Source organism: Cebus imitator, unplaced genomic scaffold (assembly GCF_001604975.1).
Source record: "Cebus imitator isolate Cc_AM_T3 unplaced genomic scaffold, Cebus_imitator-1.0 Scaffold63, whole genome shotgun sequence".
Taxonomy (NCBI): Eukaryota; Metazoa; Chordata; class Mammalia; order Primates; family Cebidae; genus Cebus; species Cebus imitator.
The window spans coordinates 6140646-6157909 of NW_016107378.1; the positions used below are offsets into that span (position 1 = coordinate 6140646).

Here is a 17264-nt window from a genome sequence, read left to right on the forward strand (position 1 = left end):
AATCAAAGGATTATTTTCTTATAGAAAAGCTTCACCTATACTTAATAGTTTTAAATTGTTCCGGGTACCAATTAGACTTTTAATTTTGCTGTTCCCTCCGGCGGCTGGAGGATGTGTGTGGTTTGCGTTTAATCAGAGTTGAATTCTTTTTTTTTTTTTTTTTTTTTTGGTGGTTCTGTGGGAGGGAAGGAGATGAGGAGCCCGTTCAGGGTTTCCTTCTGGTCCTCCCAGGACTCGTGTAGGGGTAGAGGCTCTGAGCAGCTCTGAGTTCGGGGTTCTCTGTCAGGGCAGCAGGGTATGTCTCCAGAGTGGGGAGCTCAAGTCCCCTCCCATCCTCCTGAGGTTTCGCTGCTGCAGCCCTGCCTGAAGAATCCAATGCCGCGTTAAATATATGGATTATCCAAAAATTTCTGCAGCAATAGGGTGAGTTATTATTGATTCACAGAGCACGACAAAACATCACTGCATGAATTAGCAAACAGCTGTTTCTAATTTGAGTTTAGAACGGTACACAGAGGAACTTGTTTCTCTGTTCACTCTTTTCATTTATAATGAATTTTAATCACCGCTACAGGTGAGAAAAATGTAGAAACAAGCTTGTATCTTGTGGAAGAAACAAAGGAGAGACAGATGCTAACAGATTTCCAGTCTGTGATAAAAGGGATGTTTTGGTACACTTTACATGTAATTAGAGCGCAGCTGTTTCCAGTCCCAGGTCCACGAACACGGCCGAATGTGGGCTCTGCCGCTCTCCAAAGGGAGTCAAGAAAAACAGTGATTCAACCCCGAAAGCATTTTGCTTTCTCTCGAGTGGAGCCGAGCGCCCTTTGCGCAGGCCCTTGGCGGTGCTGCTTCGCGAAGCTCACGGAGATGACTTCACAAGGCACCAACTCCTTGTGCAGAGGCGGGCAGGCGATGTCAGGGTGCGCGGGAGGCCCATGCCAGGAGGTTGGCAGGAGAACCTTCCGGATCCCCTGAGCTCCTAGCGCCCTTGGGGAGTCCCTCGTAGGGGCAGACTTGGGGGGCTCTTCCTTGCTGGCAGGACTTGATCCCTACGTTTCCTCTTTAGCAAGTTTGATCACAGCCAGCTCTCGGGCGAGTTGACGAGCACTGGCTTTTTTTTTCCCCTTTCCTAGACTGTTTAATTTCTGCAATAAAACTCGAGCTCAATTGCATTTGCAATATCAGTGCTAAGTAAATTTGTCTAAGGGATGGAGCCGCCTGGCAGGCTGTGTGTTCTGTGAGGTCAGAGGCTTCAAGGGGAAAGGTGGACGTGTCCTTGCCCTGCGTGTCCGGCAGCCGTGTGGGGGCAGGGGCAGGTGGGGGTGCGCTGGGAGTCTGAGGCTCATCCCCCACCTCCTCCATCATGAGCCAGGGGACCCATGTCCAAGGCACAGATGGCTGCTGGTGCCTTAGATTCTTTGTCTGTATAATGAGAGTCTTGGGCTCCAGCTGTATAATGAGGGGTCTTGAAGCTCCTTTTGGGGCTGATGCCCTGGGATTGTGAACCTGGCAGGGGCCCTCGGGAATTTTGGCAGGTCAAGTTTGCTTTGCTTGAAAATCATCTTGTGCACGGGTAACTGTAGGTTTAGTTTAGACCCTCCTGGTTATTGATCAGGGCTCAGGGAGATAACACTGTGTCTTGTGTCCACTCAAACCATCCCAGCCGTTGCCGGCCCCTCCTTGTCCTGTGACCACCTTGTGGTGAGCTGGGAGTCAGTAGCCAGTGACTGTTGTAGACATCATAGAACATTTGTCGTATGTAACGCCTTACAGATACATTCACTGATTTCATCTTTAAAACAACTCTGTAGTTGGGTTTATATATATAGTCATCCCCATTTTACAGATGTGAAAACTGAGACAATTTCTCCATCTGTAAAACTGAGCAAGGGTCATTCACTTGGCCAAGGTCACACACATAAGTAAGTGGGGGAGCTGGGACTCTAAGCCCTGCTGCTGGCTCGGAGCCACCAGGCAAACACAGATGTCTTCAGGGCCTAATAGGGAGGGAAGTCCTGGGGGTCTGGGCATGCAGGGAGGTGGGGGCCCTGCTCCAAGGAGCCCCAGCTGAGCTCCATTTTCCACACGCCGGATGCAGAGTCTGTGCTGCCAAGCCTTCTCCTTCAAGAAAAACCAGAAGTGGGCCAGGTGTGGTGGCTTATGACTGTAATCCCAGCACTTTGGGAGGCTGAGGCAGATGGATCACTTGATGCCGGGAGTTTGAGACCAGCCTGGGCAACATAGAGAGACCCCATCTCTAAAAAAAAAATTAAATAATTAGCCAGGCATGGTGGCATGCACCTGTGGTCCCAGCTACTTGGGAGGCTGAGGCAGGAGGATCACTTGAGCCCAGGAGGTTGAGTCTGTAGTAAGCCATGATTGCATCACTGCACTCCAGCCTGGGTGACAGAAGGAGACCCTGTGTGTAAAAAAAAAAAAAAAAAAAAGCCAGAAGTGACTGAATTAAGCAACAAAAAAATGCCGAGAGTTCTTGATTTGTAAATCCTGGCATTTTTACAAAATCACTAATAAAGTGGGTGGCCCCCAGACTGTCCAGTGGGAGGACAGTCATGGTGACCTGTGATCCACTGCCCAGGTCATCATTCCTCCCAGTCCAACTGGCTGAGAGCCCCGGCTGGGAGTTCAAGCCCAACTCTTCCAGTCACCACCTGCTTTGTGATGTCAGGATGTGACCTAACCTCTCTGTTCTTCTTCCTCATTCCAGGGGCGACCACACAGCTTACTGTGTAAGTTCAGCTGCTTATGAGAGTACAAGGGAGACACTGGAGGGGGTGCTGGGTTCCATCCTAGGATGCCTGGGTGTGTGGCACCCCACTTACTTGTAATATGGGGGTAATAACAATAACAAAACAACCATGACCAATAACAATAACAAAACCACCACAACCACAACCACTGCACAGAGTTGCTCCAGGTGTCAAATGGATAATGGGTGTGAGGTGCTGTGCAAAATGTTAAATGCCCTATAGATGATGGGATTTACGATGAATGATAATAGTGTCTGTCAGTTACATTAGGAACCCCTTTATTTTCTTTAGCCAGCATTTTTTTCTTTATTATTTTATTTTATTTCTTTCTTTGATTTCGTTTTTTCTTTATTTTCTTTCATCTAATGTTTAGCAGTTTGTAAACATTAACCACTTTGTAAAGTACTTACTCTAAGTTTCCCCATCCTGTGGATGAGGACATGGGCACTCAGAGAGGGAAAGTAACTTGCCCAGCGTCACACAGCTAACGATGGCTGAGCAAGCCAGTGCATGCTCTCTAAAACAACCTTCCAGAGCCCCTGAAACTCATAGCTCTGCTGTCCCACAGGGCTGATGTCTCTCTGCAATTGATTGATTTTCTTCAAGCTTAGGCCGATGTTTTGACTCCCTGGAAGTTTTGTTAAGGGCCTTGGTGGCAGCTGTTTGCTATCACATGGCATTTCAGCACCCCCAGAGCTGCCTGGAGAAGGACAGTCTGGCCATTCTCTGTCTTTGAGCTGTCCAGTGGCCTCTGAGTCTTTTTTTCCCCAAAACAGAAAGAATGATTCCCACTTTTCCTCGCTGCTTTCCTTGGGGATGATGAGATCCCATCCGTAAGAAACTCTCAGCTCCCTGGAGGAAGAATGAGTGAATAGGAGCTGCTATTATTTTTGCTAATAGCATAATTCTCACTCAAGATTTCAGGAGGAACCATGTCAGCTTCTGGTCACCTTTGTGTGGCTCCTAGGCCTACCTTGGAGGAAAGAACCTCCGATAGCCTCATCCCTTTCGTTTCCCAGGGTGGACTTTTGATTTCCCAGGGGTCAAACTTAATCCTTTACACTTCTCTGTTCCTTTAGGAAAATCAAATATCTAGGTGAAGTACTGATACTACCGTTAAAGGGATCCCCCCGCCCCTGTGCTGTCTCTCTCACGCTCTATCTCTCTCTCTCTTTCTGTACTTCAAAGCAGTAAAGGGTTGCTTTAGAGTTTAATGTTGAAACAGTAATTAATTGACACAGAGATTGGGCAGATAAGAGCATAGAAACCTAAGAATGCTGGGTACCTCTGCCCCCTTTGGAAAACTGGGTATTTAGAGCAAGCTCCATAAATATGTGCTGAATTTAAAAACCACCCATACCAGGAGATAGTAGAGAGCTAGGATACCTACCACCTGAGCCTTATTCTGTACCCAGGGCAGACACAAACATCATTAATTGATAACAGACTTTAAGAGGTACAAAGCCTCTCAGAGACTTACGCGTTGGATTCTCTCCATCAAGAGTTGGGGAAATTAAATCACAAAGAGGGGATATACTTGCCCATGGTTACACAGTACTGGAATCTGAACCCAGTCCAATAGCGATCTCATCCACTATGGCTCACAGTTCCACCCTCTGGGTTTGAGGTTCTGCCCTCTTAGCCATCCCTTTTTCCCCATGAGAGGTATCATGTACTTGCATCTGAGTAGTTTTATTAACCTGTTTCCTGCTTGTGAAAATTTGGGTGTCCAACAGACTTCTTTAATCTTGTACTCTCTCTGTCCTTTTTGGTTCAAGCTGGCAGTGTTTCTGCCAGTATAAACTTTTCAAGAACCTTATGAGTCTCCTCTGTATGTCATGGGTATTTTCTCCATTATTCAAGATGCACCTTCACGGATAGTTCCTGGATAATCCCTTCTCTACTTTTTGTCTTTTGCTGAGATAGCTCCAGAGCAATGTCCCCACATTTCCTAGATGCTAATTTGATCTGGGAGATCTGCGAGTCACATCCTTAATCTGAGTCCTTGGTGGACACTGAGCCAGTGAGAATGGCCCACCCAGCCTGAGAGCTCTGGACCGTCTCCTGCTGAGCCTTCATAAAATGGGATCCAAGACCCCACTCCGGCCTGGGGATTTACCATGAGGAGAGCTTGGGACCTTTCAGAGATGCCCACCTCACAGTTTTCTGAGCCGCTCCAAGAAGGGGCTTCACAGGCTGCCCAGTCACCCATGTCATTGAGGAAGTGGCTCAAAAATGGAAGGTAACATTCATAGGGCTCCCAGCAGCAGAGCCACCTCTGAGGACTGAGGCTCCAAACTTTCAGGTTCATGTACTCTCTGCTGCAGCAGACATCCAGGGGGTGCAGGGAGACAGAATGGGTATAGATTTGAAGTTTCTCAAGAAGTGAGCAGGAATATGCCCGGATGACCCTTGAGCTGAAATTCCATTTCGTGCCTGGAAGGTCACCTGCTTAGGCTCTGGCTGCCTCTGTGGGGACCACAATCTGCAGGGTGCCCTGAAGCACGCCAGGTCTTGCAGCTCTTGTTACCCCTGGCTCTAGGAAACACTGACTTGCTCTCCTGGGCTGCTTTGTGTCCACTTTGGGCAACCCTCACCATCAGCTGGGGTCAGAGCTAACCTCTCTGGCTGGAGATCTCTCTCCAGATTCCAACTTGGTTCCACAGTATATTAGTTCATTCTTACGCTGCTATGAAGAAATACCTGAGACTGGGTAATTTGTAAGGGAAAGAGGTTTAATTGACTCACAGTTGTTCATGACGGGGAAGGCTTCAGGAAACTTACCATTATGGTGGAAGGGGAAACAAACACATCCTTCTTCATATGGTGGCAGGAAGGAGAAAAATGAGAGCCGAGCAAAGGGGGAAGCCCCTTATACAACCAGCAGATCTCATGAGAACTTACTATCACTAGAATAGCATGGGGAAACCACCTGCATGATTCAGTTGCCTCCTGCCAGGTCCCTCCCACCACACTTGGGGACTACAGGAACTACAATTCAAGATGGGTGAGGACACAGCCAAACCATATCATATGGTGTCTATCAAGTCCTCTTGTCTCTGTGTGACCAACAGGATTTTGGGAACACCAAAGCCTCATCTCTCAAAGAAAATGGACAGCTCCTTTTTCGGAAGAGGAAACCTGAAAAACATCTAGTATTAGGAGTCAGGATGCTTTCCAGTTTGCTTAATGCCCTTTGACTATTCAATTTCCACATGTCTGTGCTCATGGCAGACATTACCATTTGATTGCAGCACCCATTTCTTTGGACCTCAGATAAGGCCGCAGAATCCTTCTGAACACTATTCTAGGCAACCACTACCAATTAGCTAGGCTTGTAAGTTTTCTTCTCTTCTCTGGGCTTAACTTTTCCATCTGTCTCATGTGGGATTGTGTAGTTGGTTCCTGAGTCTAGAGTCCCATTCCTCTGAGTGTGGGGAAGGGCCACAGTGATTCCCATTCCTGGAGCTTTGGATGTGGGCAGCAGAGCGGCTCTCCTTGGTGTATTACAAAGCTTTGTTCTGTCAGGAACTGGTCTCCTTGGCAATTTTCATTTTTCTAAAGAAACAGGTGAGTGGCAAGGAGTCTTTTTGGGGGCTTTAGGAAGCACTGTAAGGCCTTTTTGTGCTTATGATGAAGACAGTCTCGATGGCTGGAGTATTGTACAAGATGATCTTTATATTCATCTGGCAGGGGCTTTGGAGAGCATGAATTCCAACTTCTCATGAGCCAGCAGAGGCAGTGGAGGCCTGGCCTACCGATGGACTGTCTGCCCGTTGCCCCAACATGACTGCCATTGGCACCTTTCTTGCTCTACTTGGCCTCTCCTTTGCATGATCTGGAATGTCCATGGGGGAGGACCAAGGTGGGGTGCACCCAAGCGACCCTGCAGCATCCAGCACAGTACTGGGCACAAGAGGCCCTGCAGACTGGGATGGAAACCTCATTCCTGTGGCTGGCTGAGCTCTTGTCCCCTCTGTAGGCTCATGATCTTTTTTTACTTTTTTAAGAGTCAGAGTTTTACTCTGTCACCCAGGCTAGAGTGGCATGGTTAGAGCTCACTGCAGCCTCAAACTCATGGGCTCAGGTGATCCTCCTGCCTTGGCCTCCCAAGTAGCTAGGTAGCTGGGGCTACATGTACATACCCCATGCCTCTATAATTTTTAAAAATCTGTTTTTAAGAGGCAGTGTCTTGCTGTATTGCCCAGGCTGGTCTTAAACTCCTGACCTCAAATGATTCTCCCACCTCAGCCACCCAGTGTGCAGGGATTATAGCATGAGTCTCTGTGCCCGGCTGGATGGTCATTTTTATTCATGCAGATGGAACTGCCCAGCTCAGGAATGTCACAGTAACCTGGAACTTCCTGGGCTCTGCTGTCTTCCCCTGCAACTCAATGCAGAGAGCCCTCCTAGTGTTCTTTTTAGGGCCTCTTGTGTAGCTTAGATGACAGGAGTTCAACTCCTCCTCCATCTGTGTCCCCCACTGCAGGAAGGTCCCCCTTTTGGCCCACTCCTGTGAGTCTGTGGGCCAGTCACTCTCCTTTCTTGGCCCGATCACCTTCTCCGGCAGCCCTGACCTTGATTCTCTGTGACAGAGGAGCCGTTAGCTGTGGCTCCCAGCCATTCTGGCTGGCGGCTTGTGCTGCTATGCCTAGATGAGGCATATCCGAAGTGATTCTACACACTGTAGCATCAGCCTGCTGAATTCATGTTCTGCTCCATGCTGGTCACCAAGTATGACCGCATGAGCTTGGGAATCACCTGGCTGTTTCTGCTGCTGCTGTGTTCTGAAGCCCAGTTAATGTTCTTTTTTCTACTTAATTGAATTTTTATCAAAAATTCTCTCCTCTTTTATGCCTGTTTTATTTCTCTTCCTGCAGCAGACAGCAAAAGCCTCATATAACCCATTTCCTACTTGGCCTTTTTGAAGGATTAGTCGTTTTTAAATGAGTTTAATCTCCATTTTGCAAGTGATTTTTTAAACTCATTTTTGTTATAGTTCTTTGATTGCATTTATTCTGGGTGGTGGGGGAAAAGTGGGTCTGGTATTAGTCATTGTACCTCCCACTTGATTTTCTCATGCTTCTACCAAAGCGGGGGGTGTGGAGGGGAGCGGGGGTGGTGGGTAGTGAAGCCTTGTGGTTGAAAACACTGACTGAACAGGACTAAGGGGGTTCACATCCTGACTCTGCTGCCTGCTGGCTGTGTGGCACTGGGCAAGTCACTCAGCCTCCCTGTGCCCTGGTTTTCTCATCTGTAAATGGAATTATTAACAGTACCTAACTCATTAGTCTATTGAGAGGATTGAATGAGTGAATGCACATAAACTCTTAGAAGAATTCCTAGCACACAGCAAAATCGATGCAAGTATTTATTTGAAAATAAAAGGGTAGTGGTTGATCAGGACTTTCCTCGAAACCCCCTTCTCCCTGATTTTCTGGAATGTTCACGTCGGAGGAGGCTTTGGGATTGCCTTGGCCGCAGTCGCAGATGTGTGTGGTGTCCAGCATCCCGCATGAGGAAAGTGTCATTGCTGTAAGAGAAGAGAGCCTCGCGCCGGGCGCGGTGGCTCACGCCTGTAATCCCAGCACTTTGGGAGGCTGAGGCGGGCAGATCACTTGAGGTCAGGAGTTCAAGACTAGCCTGGCCAACATGGTGAAACCCCATCTCTACTAAAAATAAAAAAATTAGCTGGGTGTCGTGGTGCACACCTGTAATCCCAGCTGCTCGGGAGGCTGAGGCAGGAGAATTGCTTTAAAGCCAGGAGGCAGAGGTTGCAGTGAGCTGAGATCATGCCATTTTACTCTAGCCTGGGCCACAGAGTGAGACTTCTCTCCCCACCACAAAAAAAAAAAAAAAAAATAGAAAAGAGAAACTCTTCCTCTGCTGACGTCCCCTGCAGATACATTCCCGAGCTTTGGCCCCAGCCTTTCTCTCTAGCCTGGTTCTAGAGCACTGAGCTAAGTGCCCCCAAAGCAAAATGCATTTGGAGGGGGTGGGATGGCAGCAGGAGAGGTTGAATGTTCTTTGAATAAAAGACTTTAAACAGGGCAATCTGAGTTTGGGACTTTGTATGTCAACATGCCTATTTTCCCTGATTGGGCCTTTTCAGTTTAAGGAGCCTTATTTTCATTTCAATTCAGATGATTATAATCTCAGCAGTGGCTCAGTTTGTTGCTCCCAGAATATTATGCTTTGCTTTAGTTTCAAAACTTGTTTGCAGAAAAATAAAGCCAAGCAACCAGCCTGCAATGAACCTTGGGTACTCTGGCGCTGGGCAGGTTAAGAGTCTCCTTTTCAAAGCCCAGTGGGTGAATGAGTGATGTGGGGTCTGGGGACCAGGTTCTTACGCTTAGGAGACGCGGTTTGGCCAGACACTACTGGGGCATGTGGATTGGTACTGGGGGCTAGTTTCTCAACTCCCTGAACCCCGCTTCCTCATCTCAGAAATGGGAATGTTACTGCAGACAGCCAGATATGGTTGTTGTGAGGATGAATAGAAATTAATTGCAGTAATAGACGTACTTAGCCCAGTGCTGGCACGTGGGACATTCTCAATAAATGGAGCTATTAATATTGTTAGCACTTGTGGTACTAATTAGTACTAATTCTGATTATTGGCAAAATAGTGCTTTTGTTTAACAACTTCATTGAAGTATAATTTGCATACTATAACGTTCACTTGTTTGAAGTGAGCGACTCAGCTAGTCTCTGGTAAGTTTACACAGCTATGCAGTCTTCACCCACAGTCTAGTTTTAGGATCATTTCCATCACGTCAGAGGATCCCTGTCCCTGTTTGCAGCCAGTGCCTTCTCCCACCTCCAGCCTCAGACAGCCACAACCTGGCTTCTGTCTCAGATGCACCTTATTCTGGACATTTCATGTCAGTGGCATGATAGTGCTTTCTCCCATTAATCTTCCTTATCCACTCCTCCCAGTGATTCCTTTTTTTTTTTTTTTTTGAGACGGAGTCTCACTCTGTCACCCAGGCTGGAGTGCAGTGGCGTGATCTTGGCTCACTGCAACCTCTGCCTCCTGAGTTCAAGCAATTCTCCTGTCTCGGCCTCCTGGATTCCATTTTTTCAGATGCATAAAGTGAGTGGTTAAGAGGAATGCTCAGGGCATGGATGAATTCATGGAGGAGCTGGGAGGGCTCTGTCCTCTGCAGGGATCTGTCCTCTGGTTCTCAGGTGGTACAAAATGTTTAGGAACAAATGAAAACTGGCAGAAATACCTGTGTAGGCTTGTCCCAGGGACAAGAGTGATAGTGCTTTCACCTGCCCAGTTGTTGAGGATTCTCCACACATCGGTTGCTAGGTGGGCTCCAGTGAGCTCCTGTATCTCTCTGCGCCCTGATGAGCCCCTCCCAGAAATGCAAATCATGGGCCAGCCCCAGCCCTCCTCATGACCGAGCCTCCAAGGAGATCAAGGCCTGAGGATCTGGAGGCTTTACATGTGTGCCCCCTTCCCTTCTTACCCACTCAGCGGTGGTCTTATTTGACTGTTTGCCCCACAGAAGCTGGTCCAGGGCCGTGCTACGGTCAAGGACCCCGAATGTGGACTGTCCTGGCATCAGTGTCTGGCACTGTCATTTCCCAGAGCAAGTCCCTGAGGTCGTGCCTCAGTTTCCTTGTCTGTCCAGTGGGAGTGGCCAGAGTGGCCCTGGCTCCCGCCTCATTGGCAGTTGGGAGAAAGCACTTAGCAGAGTGCTGGGCACACAGGAAGGACTCTGGCAGCTTAAGTGAGTCTGAGCGAAGACATCAAAACAAGAGGAAGTGAGTCCAGCCTGGCCAGGACCGAAGGCCGAGCAGGTCCCCTGGCCCCAGCCGTCTCCTCCCTGGGGTCCCTTTTGTCTGCACTCCACAGAGCCCAGCTGGCAAGAGCTGGGAGTTGGCAGGCAGGGGTTGGGGAACCTCCCACTCCATATCATCTGGGGAGCTGGCCGCGGCTGCTGCATCCTTCCAGTCTGCCGAGCCCGTCATGTGAGGCGCCTGGGCGGGGAGTGCTCTGGGAGGGTGTTCCAGGGGGCCCCTTGAGCTGGGCTGGGCAGCTGGGCGTCAGAGGTTGGGTGGCTGCTGGGAGTCTTGGAGCTGGGAGCTTCAGAGAGCTGCATGCATCCGGGCTGAGCTGTGCCAATGGTGCCAGCTGGGGTCAGGTGGATCATCACGTGGTCAGCGATGGTTGCGGGGGGGGGGGGCAGGAGGTGGGGGCGGGGCTTAGGACCAGGCTCATCCCCAGCTGTGAGGGACCCCTCAAGACACCCCAATCAGCCCTTGTTGTCTCTTTAAGTCTTGGGGTTGGCCTGGGACAGCAGAGGCAGCTTGTGTGGAGAGCCTTGTAGGGAAACCACAGGTCTGTGATGCGTGTGTGTGTCTGCAGGTAAATGTGTATACATGAGCGTGTGCATGTATATTTAAGTTTGTGAGTGATAGTGTGAGTGTGTGGAAGTGATGGTGCAAATGGTTGTGTGTGTGACGGGTGTTATTGTGTGTGTGTAGGTGGGCGTGTGTGTGTATGTGCATGTGTGTGCCAGCATTCACCCATGCTGGGAACATGGTGTGCCGGCTCTATCCCTTCCTGAAGGTCTGGGCTGCCTCTGGGTCAAGGTTACGTCTGGGTTACGTCTGTGAGGCTCTTCTGAAGACTCAGCCGGGCTGGCTGGCGGCTGGAGAGGCGGGGGCAGTGGTTTATTTCCTCGGGGTTACAAGAGCAAGGTCAGCACAGCCGAATCTGAGCTTTTGTTTGTCTCTCCCCTGCCCGCAGCAGCCTGCGGTCTGTTTCATTCATTATTAAGTTTTAAATCCAGCCGAAGAGAAACTTGAGCCTTGGAACTCACTCCCTGATCGGGCTGGCTCTGCTCGACCCCTGCCGGGGAATGTCTCTGGCTTTATTCACTGTGTCCTGTGTGCCTTTGTTTTCCCAGAAACGGCCAACCCTTAGGTTTGGTTAGGTTTCCTCTGAGGCTGGACGGGCCAGTGAACGTGGGGGTTGTGAGGGCTGTCCCCAGGGAGGGTGGGATGCGCCAGTGTCTGAGCAAGGATTGCTTCTTCCTCGCCTTTGCAATGGAGTTAAGGGCCCGCCTGGCTCTGAGCTCTGTGGCCGTCCACCTCCTCATTCTTCCTCCAATCACTGTCACCATCTCTCCATATCTCCAGGTCCTGGGTGGGGTTGGGGTGAATCCAGGGGTGTAGAGGAAACAAAGAAAACCGGGATCTCAGAATGGCTTCGGCCGGGAAACCCACAGATGCGTCTTCAGTGCCCTGGGCTCACTTCCCGCCCGAGCACTGGAGTCTGCTGTGTCACGCCCTGTGATTTCACACCTCCTATGTCTCGTCTGTTACCTGAAGCAGCAGCTTCCAGTTCTGTCAGGCCGCCCGTCCTCAGAGAATGGTGCATGCTATGGCCGGTCCAATAAGGGCATTGTTGTTGTTGCAGAATTTTGCCTGTGCTGGTAAGGACCAGTGGGATTTCCTTCCCTCCAGGATTAGGGATTGGAGGGGAGTTGACTCCCAGGTGTGGATCAAGTGACGGGACTTTTATGTCCTCCTTTTGGCCTGTGATGGTCTGTGAGTTCATTTCCAGTGACCTTGTCTAGGCTGCCCCTCCTTTCCCTACCAGGAAAGTGGCCATGAGCCTCCCCTCTGAGGGGGGCTACCATGTCCTGCCAGGCCCAGGCAGGTGTTGTTGAGGAAAGAGGCATTTCCCCTTCATTATCAACCGCCCCTCTGGCGTGTCCTCTGCAGACAGGAAGGCCCTGGTGTCCACTTGCTTCCGGCCGCTGCCCCTCCCCGCAGCCCCCTGCAGCCGTTGGCCAGCTGCACAGCCTCAGCCCGCGCGCTGTCGAGAAGCTGGCTCTGTCCTTGTTTCTCGGCAGCCCTGGGAATTGCCTCTAATCTCCTCTCTGCCTTCCCCTGCAGATGGTGATGACGACCCACAACTCTCCTGGGTGGCCTCGTCTCCCTCCAGCAAGGATGTTGCGTCACCCACGCAGATGATCGGAGATGGTTGTGACCTCGGCCTCGGCGAGGAGGAAGGGGGCACAGGCCTGCCGTACCCTTGCCAGTTCTGCGACAAGTCCTTCATCCGCCTGAGCTACTTGAAGAGGCACGAGCAGATCCACAGCGACAAGCTGCCGTTCAAGTGCACCTACTGCAGCCGCCTCTTCAAGCACAAGAGGAGCCGCGACCGGCACATCAAGCTGCACACGGGCGACAAGAAGTACCACTGCCACGAGTGCGAGGCGGCCTTCTCCCGCAGCGACCACCTCAAGATCCACCTGAAGACCCACAGCTCCAGCAAGCCCTTCAAGTGCACCGTGTGCAAGCGCGGCTTCTCCTCCACCAGCTCGCTGCAGAGCCACATGCAGGCCCATAAGAAGAACAAGGAGCATCTGGCCAAGTCGGAGAAGGAAGCCAAGAAGGACGACTTCATGTGCGACTACTGCGAGGACACCTTCAGCCAGACGGAGGAGCTGGAGAAGCACGTGCTCACCCGCCACCCACAGCTCTCCGAGAAGGCGGACCTGCAGTGCATCCACTGCCCCGAGGTCTTCGTTGACGAGAACACGCTGCTCGCCCACATCCATCAAGCCCACGCCAACCAGAAACACAAGTGCCCCATGTGCCCTGAGCAGTTTTCCTCAGTGGAAGGTGTCTACTGCCACCTGGACAGCCACCGGCAGCCTGACTCCAGCAACCACAGCGTCAGTCCTGACCCTGTGCTGGGCAGCGTGGCCTCCATGAGCAGCGCCACGCCCGACTCCAGCGCCTCTGTGGAGCGCGGCTCCACCCCGGACTCCACCTTGAAGCCGCTGCGGGGGCAGAAGAAGATGCGGGATGATGGGCAGGGCTGGACCAAGGTGGTCTATAGCTGCCCCTATTGTTCCAAGCGGGACTTTAACAGCCTGGCGGTGCTGGAGATCCACCTGAAGACCATCCACGCGGACAAGCCCCAGCAGAGCCACACGTGTCAGATCTGCCTAGACTCCATGCCCACCCTCTACAACCTCAACGAGCACGTGCGCAAGCTGCACAAGAACCATGCCTACCCCGTGATGCAGTTTGGCAACATCTCCACCTTCCACTGCAACTACTGCCCCGAGATGTTCGCCGACATCAACAGCCTGCAGGAGCACATCCGCGTCTCCCACTGCGGCCCCAACGCCAACCCCTCTGATGGCAATAACGCCTTCTTCTGCAACCAGTGCTCCATGGGCTTCCTCACCGAGTCCTCCCTCACCGAGCACATCCAGCAGGCCCACTGCAACGTGAGCAGTGCCAAACTAGAGTCTCCGGTGGTGCAGCCCACGCAGTCCTTCATGGAGGTCTATTCCTGCCCTTACTGCACCAACTCCCCCATCTTTGGCTCCATCCTGAAGCTCACCAAGCACATCAAGGAGAACCACAAGAACATTCCACTGGCCCACAGCAAGAAGTCCAAGGCCGAGCAGAGCCCAGTCTCATCCGACGTGGAGGTGTCGTCCCCAAAGCGGCAGCGGCTCTCAGCGAGTGCCAACTCCATCTCCAATGGCGAGTATCCTTGCAATCAGTGTGACCTCAAGTTCTCCAACTTTGAGAGCTTCCAGACTCACCTGAAGCTGCACCTGGAGCTGCTCCTGCGGAAGCAGGCATGCCCCCAGTGCAAAGAGGACTTTGACTCCCAGGAGTCCCTCTTGCAGCACCTGACAGTGCATTACATGACCACGTCGACTCACTATGTGTGCGAGAGCTGCGACAAGCAGTTCTCCTCGGTGGATGACCTGCAGAAGCACCTGCTGGACATGCACACCTTTGTGCTGTACCACTGCACCCTGTGTCAGGAGGTCTTCGACTCCAAGGTGTCCATCCAGGTGCACTTGGCGGTGAAGCACAGCAATGAGAAGAAGATGTACCGCTGCACAGCCTGTAACTGGGACTTCCGCAAGGAGGCCGACCTGCAGGTGCACGTCAAACACAGCCACCTGGGCAACCCGGCCAAGGCTCACAAGTGCATCTTCTGCGGGGAGACCTTCAGCACCGAGGTGGAGCTGCAGTGCCACATCACCACGCACAGCAAGAAGTATAACTGCAAGTTCTGCAGCAAAGCCTTCCATGCCATCATCCTGCTGGAGAAGCACCTGCGGGAGAAGCACTGTGTGTTCGACGCTGCGACCGAGAATGGCACGGCCAACGGGGTGCCCCCCGCGGCCACCAAGAAGGCTGAGCCGGCCGACCTGCAGGGCATGCTGCTTAAGAACCCCGAGGCGCCTAACAGCCACGAGGCCAGTGAGGACGACGTGGACGCGTCGGAGCCCATGTACGGCTGCGACATCTGTGGGGCGGCCTACACCATGGAGGTGCTGCTGCAGAACCACCGGCTGAGGGACCACAACATCCGGCCAGGCGAGGATGACGGCTCGCGCAAGAAGGCTGAGTTTATCAAGGGCAGCCACAAGTGCAACGTTTGCTCGCGGACTTTCTTCTCGGAGAATGGGCTACGGGAGCACCTGCAGACGCACCGGGGCCCTGCCAAGCACTACATGTGTCCCATCTGTGGCGAGCGCTTCCCTTCGCTGCTGACGCTCACTGAGCACAAGGTGACCCACAGCAAGAGCCTGGACACGGGCACCTGTCGCATCTGCAAGATGCCCCTGCAGAGTGAGGAGGAGTTTATCGAGCACTGCCAGATGCACCCCGACCTGCGCAACTCTCTCACGGGCTTCCGCTGCGTGGTCTGCATGCAGACAGTCACCTCCACACTCGAGCTCAAGATCCATGGCACCTTCCACATGCAGAAGCTGGCAGGCAGCTCAGCAACGTCCTCCCCCAATGGCCAGGGGCTGCAGAAGCTCTACAAGTGTGCCCTGTGCCTCAAGGAGTTCCGCAGCAAGCAGGACCTGGTGAAGCTCGACGTCAACGGGCTGCCCTACGGCCTCTGCGCCGGCTGCATGGCCCGCAGCGCCAATGGACAGGTGGGAGGCCTGGCACCCCCCGAGCCCGCCGACCGGCCCTGTGCCAGCCTCCGCTGTCCCGAGTGCAGCGTCAAGTTCGAGAGTGCTGAAGACCTGGAGAGCCACATGCAGGTGGACCACCGCGACCTCACGCCGGAAACCAGTGGGCCCCGGAAAGGGACCCAGACGTCGCCGGTGCCCCGGGTAAGTGCGGCCCACCTCATCCTGCCCCGGCTTCCCTCCTTGGGGTTTCTCTGATCCCCATAGGAGCCACGTACCCTGAGTGCTGCGTTTCTGAGAAGTGGCACTGTCTTGTGGTGGTGACGCACAACTGCTGTGCCATAGACTCCTTGAGTTTGAATCTCAGCAGTGCCATTCCTTTCCAGCCATGTGATGGGCTCCTGTTATTTATCTCTCTGGGCCTAATTTGTCAAGTGCTCATCTGTAAAATGGGAATAATAATTGTCCCAACCTCAAAGAATTGCTGTGAGAGGCCGATGACATCATATAGGTAATGTGCCTGGTACAGTGTTTCATGCACAGTGAGGGCGCATGGGTGGCAGCTGGTATCTTTGTTGTTGAGCTGGGGGAGACAGATTCGTTTGCTTATTGGGTCTCCATAGGCAAGTCCCTGACTTCTCTGGGCCTTAGACCCAGGATTCTTTCGACAGTTCATAGAGATGACACACACACAAGGGGCCAAGCCTGGCACCTTCGACATGGTCTCATGGAGGGCCTTCCACGTGGTTCCGATTGCCATGAACATTAGTGATCGATTGATTCCTTCATCACGTTTTCCCTGAGCACCCATTATGATTATGTGCCTGGGAGCCAAGGAGAACCAGAAATGGACCTTGACTTGGGGACTTGTGGACCAGAGGGAGCCACGGGCCCATAACAAGTGGCTTTCAATGAGCTGGGGCGAAGTCTAGGCTATGGGTGGGCCCACACAGACCTTGGGTACAGGGACTGAGGGTACCCAATGGTGGGTCTGGAGCTTGCGTGGCCCTTGGGTGTCAGACAGCACAGACCCTGGACTCCCATTGAGTCTGTGCTGTTTCCAGACCGAAGAGGTGCCAGGCGGATCTTGGGAGTACCTTTTCCTCTAGGACTGCTGTTGGCGCCATTGGCGGGGAGGAAGGATTTGGGGAAGGGCCACCTGCCACAGGCGCCTGCTGGGACACAGGGGTGTTTGCTGAGGGTGTTTGTCCTGGGACTCTGTGATTTTGAGGGGGTGAGGAAGGCAGAGGGAGAGAGAAGGGGGCCAGAGAGAGTAAAGGGAGGACCCCGCAGTGGAAGGGGCCTCAGCGCCTGCTGACCCCACCTCCTGGTATTATACACACAGGCCCATGGGAGTCCAGAGGGGCAGGGGCACATGTCCATGGACATCTGCCTGAAGAGAGGAGCACTTGAATTAAAATAGAGAGGCTGGGTGCTGTGGCTTAGTCAAGGAAAGGAAAGGAAGAGAGAGAGAGAGAAAGAAAAGGAGGGAGAGAGAGAGTGAGAAAGAAAGAGAAAGAAAGAAGGAAAGAAAGAAAGAGAAAGGAAGAAAACAGAGTGCTAT

General features: G+C 52.2%; 1 protein-coding gene across 1 annotated transcript in view; it reads left to right on the plus strand.

The window, feature by feature from the left end:
* ZNF423 (zinc finger protein 423) overlaps nt 1-17264 on the plus strand; it is a 360445-nt gene that overhangs the window by 199880 nt on the left and 143301 nt on the right. Inside the window, exon 4 of the mRNA XM_017530167.2 lies at nt 12690-15912. Within this exon, the coding sequence (XP_017385656.1) occupies nt 12690-15912 (3223 nt within the window). The remainder of the gene's footprint in view (nt 1-12689; nt 15913-17264) is intronic.